This window comes from Rhea pennata (assembly GCF_028389875.1).
Source record: "Rhea pennata isolate bPtePen1 chromosome 32 unlocalized genomic scaffold, bPtePen1.pri SUPER_32_unloc_2, whole genome shotgun sequence".
NCBI classification, from domain to species: domain Eukaryota; kingdom Metazoa; phylum Chordata; class Aves; order Rheiformes; family Rheidae; genus Rhea; species Rhea pennata.
The window spans coordinates 39,241-54,145 of record NW_026907589.1 but is presented as its reverse complement, the minus strand read 5'-3'; the positions used below and the strand labels follow the sequence as shown (position 1 = coordinate 54,145).

The window sequence follows — 14,905 nt, the reverse complement described above, 5'->3', positions numbered from 1 at the left end:
CTGAGGGCTATAGGGGGCTAAGGGTGCTGGAGAAAGGGCTATAGGGGGCTTTGGGAGCTATAGGGGATGACGGAGACTGGAAAGGGTCTTTAGGGGAGCTTATAAGGGGTGGAACGACACCCCAAGTAGACAGGAGCTATAGGGGGCTATAGGGGCTGAGGCTTAAGGGGGCCACAAAGCTGGAGCAGGGATATGGGGAACCTATAGGGCGGGTAGAAGCTGGAGAGGCACCGATATGGGGGCTGAGAGCAGCTGTACGAAGGGCTATAGGGGCTGTACGAAGCTATAGGGCCACGGGAGCTGGAGGGGGCTACGGGGGGGCTCCAAATGGGTCCGAGAGATGCTGTAAAGGGGCTATAAGGCGCTGTAGGGGCCAGGGGGCTGCAGGAGGGCCGAGAGGGCAGAGAGGGGATTATGGGGGGGCTATAGCTCTATAGGGGCAGAGCCTGTAGAGAGGGTGAAGGGCCGACCCATATAGATTTATGTATGTATATATGTAGGGACTCTGGCAGCACAGACATGCCCCCGAGGGCAGCCTCGCTTCTTCCCTGCCTCCAGCACACCCTGTTAACTCTGGAACCTACTGACGGCTGCCAACGCTCAGCGCAGAACCAGCTGCCCCCAACCCCCCCCCCTCCCCTGCCCCCCGCTGTGCCCCAACCCCCCGGGGCCGACCCCCACCCCGGGGTGCCCCCCTGGCGCAGCTCCCCCCCACTTTGCCCCCACCACAGCGGGGTTTTTTTTTCCCCTCTCTCCGTTCGGCCTTTATTGAAGCAACCCGCGACCCGCGCGGCAAGAATAATTAATAATAATAACAATAATAATAATAATAATAATAAACCCCCCCACAAATGTTCTGGCGTCCCCGTTCCCACCCGCATTCCGGAGCCGTGGGGGGGGGGGGGGGGGTGGAGGCAATTCCCAGCGGCGGGAAACCGGCCTCTCCGCGGAGCTCGAGCCGCCGCTGAAGCCGCGACCGCCCGGTGAGGGCTGGGGGGGGAGGGGGGGTCGTCGCCCGGCGTAAGGGGTTTTGGGGCAGGGGGGGGGGGGGACGACACACACGGGACGGAGGCGGCGTCGCCGGCGCGGCCGGCTCCGTTCACGGCTCCTGCAGGCGGAGCACGGCGCTTTCGGCCCGGCGTAGAGCAGCGCTCGCTCCTCGGTCCGGCACAGCACGGTGACGGCGTGCCGCGCTCCGGCTCGAGGCAGGCCTGGAGGAAGAGGAAGGCGGCGGGTGAGGAAGGCGGGCGGGTGAGCTCCGAAGCTGGTTTTGGGGAGGGGGGAGGGAGGGATAAAAACGGGAGCGGCGGCGGGGCCAAACCCCCCAATTTTGGGGTGGATAAAAGCACAATTCCGAGCGCGAGGAGTTCACAGCCGCCCCCGAAACCTCCCAGCCCGGAAAACCGGTGACGGAAAGTGCGTTTGGGGGGAAGGAAAAGAGACACAAACTGCTCCCCCCCTCCCCCCCCCCAAATCATCCCGGGAATTCCCGGCGGGACGGCTCACCGTCTCCAGGAGCCGGAGCTTCTCCCCGGATGAGGAGGTTCTTCTCCCTGCGCAGCTGCTCCGCGACGGTCTCCAGCGCTTCCAGCTTGGCGCAGTGGCGCCGGTGCCGCTGCTGCAGCCCCTTCACCTTCTTCTGCAGCAGCAGCACCAGGCCGACGAGCTGCTCCGTGCTCAGCTCGGTGTCGGAAGCGCCGGCGCTTCCGAATAAATCGCTTGGCGAAGCGCCGTCGTTTCCGCGACGGTCTTCGGGGAGCTGCTTCGCCCTCGGAAGACGGAGCAGGGTGGTTTCGGGTGCAGCCGGAGCCGCGGATGAAATCGGAGACGCCGGTTCCGTTTTCCGCCCGGGCGGAGGGAGCGGGAAGCCCGGGATCGACGGCTATTGCGGTGTCCGGTTGTTCCCGCTGGATCGTTTCCGGGCCGCTCTCCGGCAGCGCCGGAGCCTCGCCGGGGATTTATCGGGGATTCTCCCGTCTCTGCGAAAGGCACGAATCCGTCGGGAGAGCGAAGGCGGGGAAACGGTTGGATCTTTCGAGAGGACGAGGCCTCTCCCCGTCGGACAGAAACGATCCCAATCCCGGCGTGCCGGGGCGGCTGAAAACAAGCGGGAGCCGGACGTTAACCCCCCCCCCCCCCCCCCCCCCCCCGCCGCCGGCCGCCGCAGCGGGAGGACGAGGGAGGCCGGCTCCAAACCTACCCAAAACCTGGCGGTTACGAGGCTTTTGGGGGATATAAAAAAGTGGAAAAAGGAAAAATTAAAATTTTGGGGGAGTTTTCCCGGCACGGCCGGCGAACGAAACCAGCTTAACCCCCCCCCGCCCCCCCCCTCCAAAAGCCACTCGCTGCTCACTTAAAAGGGGGGAGCGGGGGAACCTGCGGGGGAGGTGGGGGAGGGTGCTGGACCCTCCGACACTTGGGGGGGGGTCGTCTCCGGATCCTCCGATTCCCCCCCCCCCGCCCCCACCTTGCTGATATCATGGGTGGCTCTGGCGCCGGCGCCCCCCTCCCCGGGGTAGAGGTGGCCAAAACCCACCCCCGGGGCGCCCTCCCCCAGCCCAGGATCCCCCCTCCCCCACTCAAGGTGGTTCCCCAGCCCCTCCCCCACCTCAGTGTGTTCCCCAGCCCCTCCCCCACCCCAGGATCCCCTCCCCCACCCAGGGTTTTCCCCAGCCCCTCCCCCACTCCAGGATCCCCCTCCCCACTCAAGGTGTTCCCCAGCCCCGCCCCCAACCCAGGATCCCCCTCCCCCACTCAGGGTGTTCCCAGCCCCTCCCCCACCCCAGGGTGTTCCCCAGCCCTCCCCCACCCCAGGGTGTTCCCAACCCCTCCCCCACCCCAGGATCCCCCTCCCCCACCCCAGGGAGTTCCCCAGCCCCCCCCGCCAGGATCCCCCTCCCCCACTCAAGGTGTTCCCAGCCCCTCCCCCACCTCAGTGTGTTCCCAGCCCCTCCCCCACCCCAGGATCCCTCCCCCACCCCAGGTTTTCCCCAGCCCTCCCCCACTCCAGGATCCCCCTCCCCCACTCAAGGTGTTCCCAGCCCCTCCCCCACCTCAGTGTGTTCCCCAGCCCCTCCCCCACCCCAGGGTTTTCCCCAGCCCCTCCCCCACCCCAGGATCCCCCTCCCCCACCCCAGGGAGTTCCCCAGCCCCCCCCGCCAGGATCCCCCTCCCCCACTCAAGGTGTTCCCCAGCCCCTCCCCCACCCCAGTGTCATGCCCCCTCCCCCTCCCCCCCCCAGGCGGGACACGGGGGCCGCCGTGACGTCACGGCCCGGCCCGTGACGCGCCCTGCGTCTCTTCCTCCCCCCTCCCCGGCCCGGAAGCGGCTCCCCCCGCGGCGGCGGCGGCGGCGGGTACCGACTTGCAGAAGCTGGGCGCGGGGGGCGCCGCGGGCCCGGCCGCCGCCGCCGCCGCCGCCGGGGCGGTTCGCGGCCCGGCAGCACTTGGGCATCGCCGCCGCCGCCGCCACCCGGCGGCCCGCGCGCCTCACGCGGCGCCGTAGCGCGTCAGCACACACGTCACGCTACGTCACGGCCCTCCCGCGTCGCGCATGCGCGCGGGGACGGCGCTGCGCGGCCGTTGGCAGGCGGAACGGGGGGGGGGCGCCGTCGCCATAGCAACGGGGCCTGCGCCGGCGCCGAGGCGGGAAGTGCAAACATGGCGGCTGCCCGGGGGGGCGGGGCTTCTCCGCCCCGCCCTCCGGCGCCGCCGCCTATTGGTCGCGCCCCCGCGCTGATTGACAAGGAGACGAGGGGCGGTGCCTAGCCCGGCGACAGCGCCTCCCATTGGCGGAGCAGGAGGAGGAGGGCGGTGAGCGGCGTGGGCGGCGGCCAATGGGCAGGGGGCGCCGGCCGGCCGCGCGCAGTTCGGAGCTGTGACGGGAGGCGGCGGCGGAGCAGCGGCGGCCGCGGGCGGCGGCGGCGGCGGCGGCCCGGAGCCATGGCGGGAGCCGCCGGCGGGGTTCACGCCGGCCTGGCACCGACTCGCCGCCTCTCTTCAGCCTCGGCGCCGGTCGCGGCACCAGGGCCCGGAAGAGGCGGTGAGGGGGGAAGCGAGGCCGGCACGAAAGGGGGGGGGGGCGCGCGCGGCCGTTGGCGGGGGGGCGGGGCCTCGGGGCGACGAGGGGGCGGGGCTTCAGCGGGTGGGACCCAGTGGGGGCGGGGCTTGCGGAGGGGGCGGGGCTTGCGGTGCCCCTCTGGAGGGGTCTGGGGGTCGCTGTGGGGGATGGGGCGATGAGGGTGGGGCTTGGAGAGGGGCGGGTTTAGGGGGTCTCCCCTCCGTGGGGGCGGGGCTTGTGGGTCCCTTGAGGGGGGGTCTGGTTGATGGGCGGGGCTTGTAGGGGGCGGGGTTTGGGGCCTCATTGGGGTTGAGGGAGGGGTGGGGCTTGTAGAGGGGGCCGGGGCTTGGAGGGGTCCTCATGGGGTGGGGCTGGGTGAGGGTGCCCATGTAGGTCAAGGTGGTGGGTGGAGCTTGTAGACGGGGTGGGGCTTGGGGGATCCCCAAAGGGGGGTTCCTGTGTGATGGGCGGAGCTTGTAGAGAGGGGGAGGGGCTTGAGGTCCCCGTGGGGGCAGTGCTTGGGAGTCCCCATGGGGGGGGCTGGGAAATGGGAGGGTTTTGTAGAGGGGGTGGGGCTTGTAGAGGGGGTGGGGCTTGGGATCCCACAGGGTGGGGCTTGGGGGGTCCCAAAGGGGGGTCCTGTGTGATGGGTGGAGCTTGTAGAGAGGGGGAGGAGCTTGAGGTCCCCATGGGCGTGGTGCTTGGGATCCCCATGGGGGGGCTGGGGAATGGGTGGGGCTTGTAGAGGGGCGGGGCTGGAGGCGGGGCTTGTGCCCCCCCATGGGCAACGACCCCCACCCCATGGGTCGAGTTTCTGATTTGGGAGGGGGGTTATTTCCCGCCGCCCCCAGGTTACGCTGGAGCGAGTGCTGGGCATAACGACCCAAACGAGCAGCGGCTTCGCGTGCGACCCCGCCACGGGGCGCGTCGCCTACGCGGCCGGGTGAGCGCCGGCGACGCCGACCCGCCTCCGCTTCTGGCCCCGCATCGCCCGCCAACCCCCCTCGGAAGCGCCGGGGGGGGGGGTGGGGGGGGGAAGATCCGTCGCGCCCACCTTCCCCTGCGGAGCGTTCCCGACTTCACGAGCGCTCGGTTGTTCGCCGCTCCGCGACGGGAACGCGTTAAACGACCTCGAAACCGCCCTGAGAGCGGCCGTTTGGCGGCCAGAACAAAACCTTTGGCTCATTTGGGTTTAAAACCTGCGGTTTTACTGTTTTCTGTTTAAAAAAACACCCTCGCAGGAAGGCTTTAAGCTCCAAGCTCATCCCTTAGCCTCCCCTGCGCTCCTTCGAAGCCAAAAATCAAGGGAAACCGCTGATCCCGATCGCTTTTCTTTCCAGGTGCGTGGTTGTCATTTTAAATCCCCGAACGAACGAGCAGAGGCACATCCTGAACACTTCCAGGTACTGCGGAGCGGGACACGTTCCTCCGGCACGGCAGGCTCTTCTCCACCTGCTTAAACGGCGTTGGGAAGGCAGATCGCGCCGTTGAGCTTCGGGAACGATCCCTGCGTAGCGTAAAGCGTTTTCTTCCGCCTTAACGGCGCGTTCGGCGCAAGGAAACAGCAGTTTTCCCCTCCGGGGTGGCTCTGCGCGGCTCAGTGATTAAAAAAAAGGGAAAAATCATCTTTTTTTTCCTCTTTTTTCCAGGAAAACCCTAAGTGCTTTGGCGTTTTCACCCGATGGGAAGCTTATTGTGACCGGAGAGGTTTGTATTTTTGCCGCTTGCCGATTTTTCGCTGGAAAATATCCCTTGCCGACGGGATAGAGCAGCCAGAACGTTCCTCCGTGTGGTCGGGTTGTTTTTTTTTTTTTTCCTTGCATGTGTGTTTTCCAGCCGATTTCCGATCTTGGCGATCCCGGCGTGTCGACGCGATAACGCTGCTTCTAGCAGAGAAGCCGGGATGAAAAAACAGGCTGGAAAACGTTGCGTGGGCTGGATTTTGTTGTTGTTGTTGTTGTTTCTGGGGGGTGTTGTTTGTTTTTTGCCTTTCTTTTGGGGTCTTTGCCGGCTGGCGACGCGCGAAAGCCCGCTGCCAGCCCCCGGCTCGTCCCGCAGAACGGGCACCGCCCGGCCGCCCGCGTCTGGGACGTGGAGGAGCGGGCGCAGCTCTGCGAGCTGCACGGCCACAAGCACGGCGTGGCGTGCGTGGCCTTCTCGCCCAACGGCAAGTACCTGGTGTCCGTGGGCTACCAGCACGACATGATCGTCAACGTGTGGGACTGGAAGGTGAGCAACGCCTCCTCCTCCTCCTCCTCCTCCTCATCTCCCCGCTCGGAGCTGCGGCTCGGAGCGGGGACGGAGCGAATCCCTCGTTAGCCGGAGCCGGCTCGCGGGCGCTCGCCCGAACGCCGTCGGATCCTCCGGATCGGGGCGGAACAGCCCCTTTCCGATACCCCCGCCGCTCTTTGCTTCTTCCTGAGCAGAAGGATTCGCTGGTGGCATCCAACAAGGTGTCCTGCAAAGTCATGGCCGTGTCCTTCTCCGAGGACAGCTACTTTGTCACCGTGGGGCACCGCCACGTCAAATTCTGGTTCTTGGACTCCTCCAGAGAACTTAAGGTGAATTAACGCCCTATTTGACGCCGTATCCGGTGGCGGCCCGAAAACGCCGCTTGCTGCGCCGAGGAGCCGAGCCGGCGTCTCCTAGGAGAGTGCCCCGAGCGCTCGGGGAAGCGCTGGGGACCCTCGGGCGGGCGCGGGCGAGTCTGCGAGCGGCGGCGGCGTCAGGGCCGCGCCGTCGCGCAGGTCAAGGAGACGGTGCCGCTGGTGGGGCGCTCGGGGCTGCTGGGCGAGCTGCACGACAACGTCTTCTGCGGCGTGGCCTGCGGGCAGGGCGAGACGGCGGGCAGCACCTTCTGCGTCTCCCACTCGGGCTGCTCTGCCAGTTCAACGAGAAGCGGGTGCTGGAGAAATGGATCGTCCTCAAGGTGCGATATTTGTTTTCCTCCCACCACCACCCCACCCCAACACCCCCGGTCCCCGGCCCGATCGCGTCCAACCGGCGGGCGACGGAGCCGCCGCCCGAGGCGCCCGCGCTGCCCGCCGCAGGTCTCGCTGGCGAGCTGCGTCTGCGTCGGCGGCGAGTTCGTGTTCTGCGGCTGCGCCGGCGGCACCGTCAGGATCTTCCTGGCGCGCGACATGCGCTATCTCGGCGACCTCCCGAAGCCTCACCGCCTCGGCGTGGACGTGGCCCGAGCGCCCGCCCCGAGGTACGGCGCCCGCTTCCAAGCCTGATCTCCCCCCCACCCACCACCACCACCCTGAAGCTCTCCTCAAAAAGTTTCTAAACACGGTGGTGGGGGGAAAAAAAAAACCCCACCTTAACGCCCCGGGGGAGAGAGCGAATCCCGCTCGGTCTCGCCGCAGGCGCCGGATTGGGTCTATCCGACGCCATCGCTCTGGCCTACGACCCTTGCAACTGCTGGCTGTCGTGCGGTGTACAAGGACCACAGCGTGTACGTGTGGGACGTCCGGGATATCGGCAAAGCGAGGAAAGTGTGGTCGGATCTTTTCCACAGCTCCTTCGTGTGGAGCGTCGAGGTGAGAAGGTTTCGCGCCTCGCAACGGCCCGGGAAAATTCGGCATTCCCCGCTCTCCCGCGCCGGCGACGCCGAAATCCTGCCCTAGCCCCGACGCCCGCCCTCTCCGTTTGCTGTTTTAGTTATTTTTGTCGTTGTTCCCCAACGGGGGCAGGTTTACCCGAGTTCGAGGAGCGGCGATCCTGCCTGCCCGCCGGCTCCTTCCTGACGTGTTCCTCGGACAACACCATCCGCGCCTGGAACTTGGAAAACGCCGCCGGCCGGGAAACGCCTACAGCACCGTGAGCGCCGCGCCGGCCGCCCGAGGGAAACACGCTCGTTCCCTCCGTTTTCCCGGCTCCTGGAACGCCCGCCCGCCTCACCGTCCCCTTCTTCTCCCCCCCCCCCTTCCCTGCTCCCCAGACCCTACTGAGCGTCGTCTACGTGGACGACAACACCAGCACCTGCAAGACTCGGCCGGCGCGCCGAGCGCGGCGAGAACGCCGGCGGCCTCGACGTGAAAGCGGGCAGCGTGCGCGTCATGCAGGTCAGCCCGGACGGGCAGCACTTGGCCTCGGGCGACAGAGCGGGCAACTCAGGCGAGTGCCGGGGCGGGAAGGCGAAACCCTCCAAGCCCCTTTCCCCATAAGGCTGAATTTTAGGGATTTCCCTCTTTTTTTTTTTTTTTTGTTTTGTTTCCTTTCCCCCCTCCCTCTCCCCGAGCGGCGCCGAGTTTTCCCCGTCGCGCGCTCGAAAGCAAGCGAGCGTTAACCCGCTTCGGCCCCGGGCACGCGCGGTTTTTCCCGCCCTCCTCTTTGCCCGGGCTCGCCCGCTACATTTCTCTGGCAGGATCCACGAGCTGCGGTTCATGCAGGAGGTGGCGAAGGTGGAAGCTCACGACTCGGAAGTTCTCTGCTTGGAGTATTCGAAGCCGGAAACGGGTAAGTCGTTTCGAACCTGGCGACCTGCCCCGCCGTCGGGCCGTCTCGGGCAAACACCGATCCTTCGAGCTCTGCTTTTCCGATAAACCACCGGGGTCGGGGGGGGGGGAGAATTTCTAATTAATTATTAGAATTATTTCTAATAAACTTCATTTTTAAGACTGTGTTTCAAGCCTACGAGCGGGCTCGAATCGCTTAGAGCTTCGTTGCTGTTACCCATCGGACTTTAAGTCATCGGTTTGCTGATGAGATTTCGCCACCCCACGACAGCGAATATTATTTTTTTAAAAAAGAGACCTTAAAACAGCAGCGTTTTCACACCCGTTCTTCTCCTTCGCGCCTCCAGGAGTAGCGCTGTTGGCTTCGGCGAGCAGAGACAGGCTGATCCACGTCTTAAACGTGGACAAAAATTACAGGCTGGAGCAAACCCTGGACGACCATTCGTCTGCCATAACGTCGGTAAAATTCGCCGGTGCGTAGCTCGCCGCCGCGGCCCGGCCCCAACGTTTCGCTTCCCTTTGCCTGGTTCGTCCCGGCCTTCGGAGACGGGGGAATTTCTCGCTCCGGATTTACGGCTCTAAACCGTCCCGTTATACACGGAGTAGAAGCCGATCCGGGGCGGGGTTGTGGGGGGGTCGTGAGCGATTTCAAAGAACTAGAAAAAATTTTTTTTTTCTTTTTTTCCTGCTTTAGGGGACGGAGATATTCAGCTAATAAGCTGCGGAGCCGATAAAAGCATTTATTTCCGCCGCGCTCAGAAGGTGGGTTACGCGCTCGGCTCCGAATCGGCTTCGCGCGCCCTCCGCGGAAGGCGGAATTTCGGGGCCGAAGGCGAGGGGCAGCGGCATGATCCCCCCCCCCCCCATTTTCCCTCCGCCTCCCCCTCCGCCGCGCGCCCGCCCCGCAGCTGGCGGCCGGCCTGAGCTTCGTCAGGACGCACCACGTCGCCGAGAAAACCACCTTGTACGACATGGACATCGACATCACGCGGAAGTACGTCGCCGTGGCCTGCCAGGACCGAAACGTCAGGTGAACGCGGCGGCGGCGCTGCTCCTTATTTCGGGTCGGGGGTGGGGGGGTTGGCCCCCCCCCCCCTCCCCGCTCTCCTCCGCGCGGCTCGCGCCCCGACGCCGTTGCGCCCCTCCTCGCAGGGTCTACCACGCCGCCAGCGGCAAGCAGAAGTGCTGCTACAAGGGCTCGCACGGCGAGGACGGATCGCTGCTGAAGGTAAGGCGGCTCGAAGGGCCTCCGCAGCCCCGCGACGCCTCCCGTTCGGCAGCGGTGGGGTGGGGGTGGGGGGGGGGAGGTGTGTTTCGAGGGCGGGACCTTAAATCGGCGGCTCTTCGAACGCGCCGCTCGACGCGGCGGCGGTTTCTTGGATTTCCTTTTCCTTCCTCCCTCAAATCCGCCGACGGGGCCGGAAAGGCCCTTTAGGTGCCGCGGGTTCCTCCGCGGGTAGAGCTTTTTTAAGCTGAAAAGGACAAACCCGCGGGGGTGAAACCCCGGCGGAGCTGGAGCTCGGCGCTCGCCGCGTCTCGGAAGGAAGGAGACGCGCGGGAAGCGCTCGGCGCTTGGGGAAAGCGGCGGGTGACTCCGATCGCTCCTTTTTTTTCCCCCCACCTCCCGTTTTCAGGTGCAGCTGGATCCCTCGGGCACCTTCCTAGCGACGAGCTGCTCCGATAAGAGCATCTCCGTCATCGACTTCCATTCGGGAGAGTGCGTGGCGAAAATGTTCGGACACTCAGGTTCGCTCGGCGCCGTTTTGCTCCCCCCGCCCCCGTCCCGCTTCCGCGCTTCGGGAAAACTTCGCCCGTTCCGCTTCGCTCGGCTTCGGCCGCCAATCGACGGGGCGCGAGGCGAGGCCGAGGCGAATCCCGGTAAATCGCGGAGGGAAACTCGGAGGAGCCGTCGCCGCCGCGGGCGGAGCGAGAGGGAGCGTTGCGGACTCCGGGCGGCGGGAGGTGAGCGCCTCGCTCCGGGCACCTCCAGCGTTTTAACTCCGTGCGTTGCAGAAATAGTCACGGGCATGAGGTTCACCTACGACTGCAGACGCCTCATCACGGTCTCGGGAGACAGGTAGGCGCCGGCGCCTAGGAACCGGTTTCCTTTTACGCCTCTGAAACCTCCCCGCCGCTCCCGGAGGCGATTTATTCCCCGCCGCAATTAAAGCTCCGCTCCGCACGCCGGCATGATGCCGGGAGGGAATTTTTTTTCCCCTGGCCGCGTTGACGTTATAAGGGAAGCTCCGGCGTGGGGGACGCTGGATGCGATTGGCTTAATTACCGCGCCCTCCCCCCTAAAAAAAAATCTCCGCCTCGAGCTTGTCCTTGTGCCTCCAGCTGCGTGTTCGTTTGGCTCCTGGGTCCCGAAATCACCACCAGCATGAAGCAGCATCTGCTGGAACTCGACCAGCTCCCGCCGAAGGGGACGGAGGAGACGAGTCGGCCGGATCGGATCAGGTGGAGGAGGGGAAGGCGCCTCCGCCCCGCAGAAAACGCGGCGTGCGATCCGCGAGCCTCGAGTTCCCGCTTTGTTTTAACCGGGAGCTACGGAGGAGGGAGGAGGCGGCGGCTCACCCGCGCGGCGCCGCGTTTTTTTCCCAGGCGGCAGACGTACGTGGCGATTCCCGGCGCCAGGGTGGCTCGCGACGCCGCGGAGCTCTCGGACGACGAGCCCGACGCCGCCTCGTCCCCGCGCACTCCGTCCAAAGAGGATTTCGAGCCGGGTGCGTTCCGGTTCGGCCCGGCCCCGCCGCGTTTCCGCTCTTCTCCTTCCTCTCCCGCTTTGCCCTCCTCCGCGTGCCGCCCTTCCCTCTCACCTCCGGTGCCCGTCTCCTTCGCCAGCGCCCGCCTGCGTCCTCACCAACGGCAAGCTGCCCATGTGGGCCAAGAGGCTGGTAAGTCGGACGGGCGAAGCGCCGCCGCCTCCGCGCGACCCTTCGATGGCTCCGGGTGACTCTTCCGGCCCGGTGCTGCCACAGCCATTTCCCCCCCTCCCCTTTCTTTCCAGCTGGGAGAGGCGGATAACTCGGACAACGCCGGCTCCAACCCCCGAGCGAGCTACCAGCCGCAGGGCAGGTGGGCGGAACGGGCCGAGAAAGACCCGATTAAGACCCTGCTGGAAGCCGATCTGACCTACTTCACCCCCATCAAGAGCGACTTCGAGGGCGACGCCGACCTGGAGCCCAGGAATTTGGACCGTCTCCTCCTGGAGGTTAGCGACAGCCGTTGTTCCGACGCCGAGGGACGACGTAAATCCCTTCAAAAGGGAAAAAAAAACCTTCCGTAAACCTTAAACCTTCCGTGACCGTCTCGACGCCCGCGCGAACCCCCTCCGGGCCGCGTGGAGGTTTCGCCTCCTTTATTTTTCGCTCTCTCTGGCAGACGGAGAGTTCTCCCGGCAGCGTTATCGAGGACTTCAAACGCTCCGAGCTTTACTCCGAAGACGAAGCCAGTCGGGAGGAGCTGGAATCGCTCGACGCCACCGGCGCCGGCCCGGATGAGGCGTGCTCCGGGCGCAGCTCGCTGGAGAGCGGCGGGTTCGTTCCGCTTCGCGAGAGGGAGGCGGATAAACTCTTGATTTGGGCCGGCTAAGGGATTTACGGAACAACAAAAATCGCGTTTCCTGGGTGGGGACGGCTCGGACCGATTTCTCCTAGCGAGCCGGGGAGCCGGGGAATTACGGCCCGAATCACTTGGCTTGGGCTGAACTGACCCTCGCGGCTCCGAGTCCTTTTCCCGCCCGAGTCCTTTTCCCAAGGACCAGGAAAGCGTAAATCCATCCCGCTCGCCTTCCCCCCAAGGAGACGCCCGAAGGAGCTGCCGCTGCAACCTGTTTATCGGAGGGAAGTCGGCGACGTCGCGGAGAAAAACTCATCCGTCGCTTCGCCGGAGCCGGAAACGTCCGCGATTCGTCTCCGGCCGGAAGGTGACGCCGGGAACGCGGCCTTCGTCCCGCTTACGAGAAAGAAAAAGGGGGGGAATTGGCCTGGAGGGGACCGGCGGGGCTCGGGAATCCCTCTGATCGCGCTCCGGCGGGAGAGGCCGCGCCGGAGCGAAGCGCTCGGGAGCGACATTGACCGCGGAGGGATTCCTCCTCGCCGGGGCTGCCGAGCGCTTAGAAAACGAAACAAAACCCCCCCAAAAATATATATATATTGATAAACAACCGCGGCGCCAGCTAAACTCCTCCGCTTTCCCCCTCCCGGCGGCGACGCTTCGCTTTCCTCCCGCTCTCCGGCCGATTTAAGACGATTCCGACGGAGAAGCCGAGCCGGAAAAGGCTTCCGCGAGCCCGCAGCCCGCCGGCTCTCTGCCGCAGACTCCCGAGCAGGAGAAATACCTCAAGCAGCATTTCGAGACGCTGGCGGACGCCCCCGCCGAGGAAGGTGAGGGGACGCGGAGCAAGCGCCGCCGCCGCCCTTCCCCGTCGTCCCCGCTCGGCTTCCTTCACCCCTCTTATTTTTTTTTGGCACTATCTGGGTTATTCCGTTCTTCCTCTCCTTTTTATTTTTTTATTTTTCCTCATTCCCTGCTCCGTAAACCGAAACGGCGGGAGAGGAGCGATTAGGGAACGGCCCCGGCTAACGCTTCGCTCCCCTTAACTCCAGAGAAATTCGACGGCTCCTTAAAGGATTTGAAACCGCCCGAAGCTGAGGACGAGGAAAAAACCCTTTTCTTGAACCCGCGCTTGAGTATTTCGGCCAGATTCCTCTCGCGCTGCCAGAAAAACAGCAGGTGGGTGTTTATTCGCTGCTTAATCCCGCTGGAAAAAAAGGTGTTTTGGGGTTGTTTTTTTTTTTCCGGAGGCTTGCGGGGAGGCCCAGAAGCGGGATCGCTTTGGATCCTCTTCCCTTCCGCGAGCCGCTGGGGAACCGACTCCGCCGGCGGCTCATCCGCCGTCCTTTCCCGGCCCGCAGGTTAGCGGGCACCTTCCTGCCGCGGCCTCCGCCGCGGGCTCCCGCCGGGGGCCCGGGAACCCGTTAAGGAAGAGACGGAAGCCGCCCGCGAGCTCGAAAAACCGGAGGCGAGTCGAGACCCTCCGCCGGGGCGGGGAAATAGCGGACACGGAGCGGCGGGAGAAGGAACCGCGGCTGGAAAAAGGGGGGGGAAAAAAAAGAAAGAAAACGGGCGCTTTGGGTGCCTCGAGCGGCCACGGCTTCTCCCCGCTGCGCGAGGCGGCGTTAAATACCCCCGGGGATGGGGGAGGGGGAATAAAAGCACTTTCCAGCCCCAAACCGGCGGGTTTTAGCCCCAGATTCAGCCCGCCGCCGCACGCCTCGTGCCGGCTTGTTGGCCGCCCTCGCTGCGAGGCGGAAACGGAGTTTTCTTCCGCCTTCCGGCCTAACTCGAGGCGGCAAAAACCAGCTCCTCGGTCGGGTCCGTTTCCCAACGGTTGCGTAAACTTGTGTTTTTTGGTTTTTTTTTTTTTTTTTTTTTTTTTTTTTTTTTTTTTTTTTTTTTTTTAGGAGCCGCCGGAAGAGAAACCCCTCGAAACGGTAGGAAAACCGCCCTCGGCGCCTTGCGAACCTGCAGGTGAGATCCCGAAGCAACCGGCAGCTCCGGTCGGGCCGAAACCCCGGACTACGAGCCCAGAAGCTCCGGCTCGCTTCCCGCTCGCCTTCGATCCGGCGCCGATCGAGCTCCCGATTTTTTTTTTCTCCCCCCCTTCTCCCGCCTCCTCCTCGCTCGCGGCCCGTAGAAACCCTCGTCCGGCGTTTCGAGGAGCAGCTGCAACAGCTGCGGGCGAAATTCCGGGAGCTGCTGCAGCTCTACGACGAGGTGAGCGGCTCCGGAAGCGGAATTCCGGGTTCGCGCGCTCCGCGTTTACGGAGCCTCGTTCCCGGCTTCCCGACACGCTTCCCAACACGATTGTTTTTTTTCCCCTTTTCCCCCCCCCCCCACCAATCTCTCTCTATCCGGTCTTTCCCGGAGGCGTCGCTCCGCCGGGAAACCACGGAAGAGGAGCTGCTCGGGCTGCAGGCCGCCTTCGCCGGCGCTTTCGCCTGGATGCGAGCGGAGCTGGGGGCTCGCGGCGGCGCCGGGCGCGCCGACGTCGCCGTCGCCACCGACGGGCTCCCGCCGCCGCCGGACGCCGAGACGCTCGCCCTGCTCCGCTCCTACTCGGAATCGCTGCTGCGAATGGTGCGGCGCGGGCTGGAGGGGGGCGCCGGCGGCCCCCCGCTTTGAGCCCCGAATCCGCCCCCCCCCCCCTTTCGCGCTCCTCTGGTTTAATTCCGCCCCCCCACCCCACCCCGAACGGTGCCGGGGTTGGTTGGGGGGGGGGGGGGGGAGCCGGAGGCGCCGGCTTTGCCGCCGGTTTTAAAAAGTTCCGGTAATAAATGTTCGGCTCGGAGCGAGCGGTTTTGGGGGGCACCGGGGCGGGA

General features: G+C 65.4%; 2 protein-coding genes across 2 annotated transcripts; one reads left to right on the top strand and one right to left on the bottom strand.

Moving 5' to 3' along the window:
• Nucleotides 1–736: 736 nt before the first annotated feature.
• LOC134154061 (uncharacterized) lies at nucleotides 737–2,481 on the bottom strand. The gene is made up of 3 exons (XM_062600706.1): nucleotides 2,468–2,481; nucleotides 1,507–1,769; nucleotides 737–1,211 (listed from the first exon to the last, which is right to left on the bottom strand). Exons 1-3 carry the CDS (start codon nucleotides 2,479–2,481, stop codon nucleotides 766–768), a joined length of 723 nt encoding a protein of 240 aa, XP_062456690.1. The 3' UTR covers nucleotides 737–765.
• A 1,460-nt stretch (nucleotides 2,482–3,941) lies between these two features.
• On the top strand, nucleotides 3,942–14,054 carry WDR62 (WD repeat domain 62). Its single transcript, XM_062600705.1, is given in 33 exon segments — nucleotides 3,942–4,013; nucleotides 4,911–5,002; nucleotides 5,400–5,462; nucleotides 5,709–5,766; nucleotides 6,118–6,288; nucleotides 6,486–6,620; nucleotides 6,807–6,927; nucleotides 6,930–6,988; nucleotides 7,110–7,281; nucleotides 7,428–7,495; nucleotides 7,497–7,614; nucleotides 7,755–7,862; nucleotides 7,865–7,881; nucleotides 8,003–8,033; nucleotides 8,036–8,065; nucleotides 8,068–8,182; nucleotides 8,429–8,520; nucleotides 8,867–8,992; nucleotides 9,214–9,281; nucleotides 9,428–9,549; nucleotides 9,672–9,747; nucleotides 10,154–10,265; nucleotides 10,533–10,596; nucleotides 10,860–10,979; nucleotides 11,124–11,245; nucleotides 11,364–11,416; nucleotides 11,530–11,733; nucleotides 11,904–12,058; nucleotides 12,323–12,447; nucleotides 12,770–12,907; nucleotides 13,130–13,256; nucleotides 13,439–13,545; nucleotides 13,988–14,054. Coding segments are annotated over 32 exon segments (3,201 nt in total). The 3' UTR covers nucleotides 13,506–13,545; nucleotides 13,988–14,054.
• Nucleotides 14,055–14,905: the final 851 nt, after the last annotated feature.

Excerpts from the sequence above, each read along its gene's own strand:
- LOC134154061 (XM_062600706.1), bottom strand. Across the intron at positions 1,212-1,506 it reads AGCTCCGGCTCCTGGAGACG|GCCTGCCTCGAGCCGGAGCG; the intron begins GTGAGCCGTCCC and ends CTCTTCCTCCAG.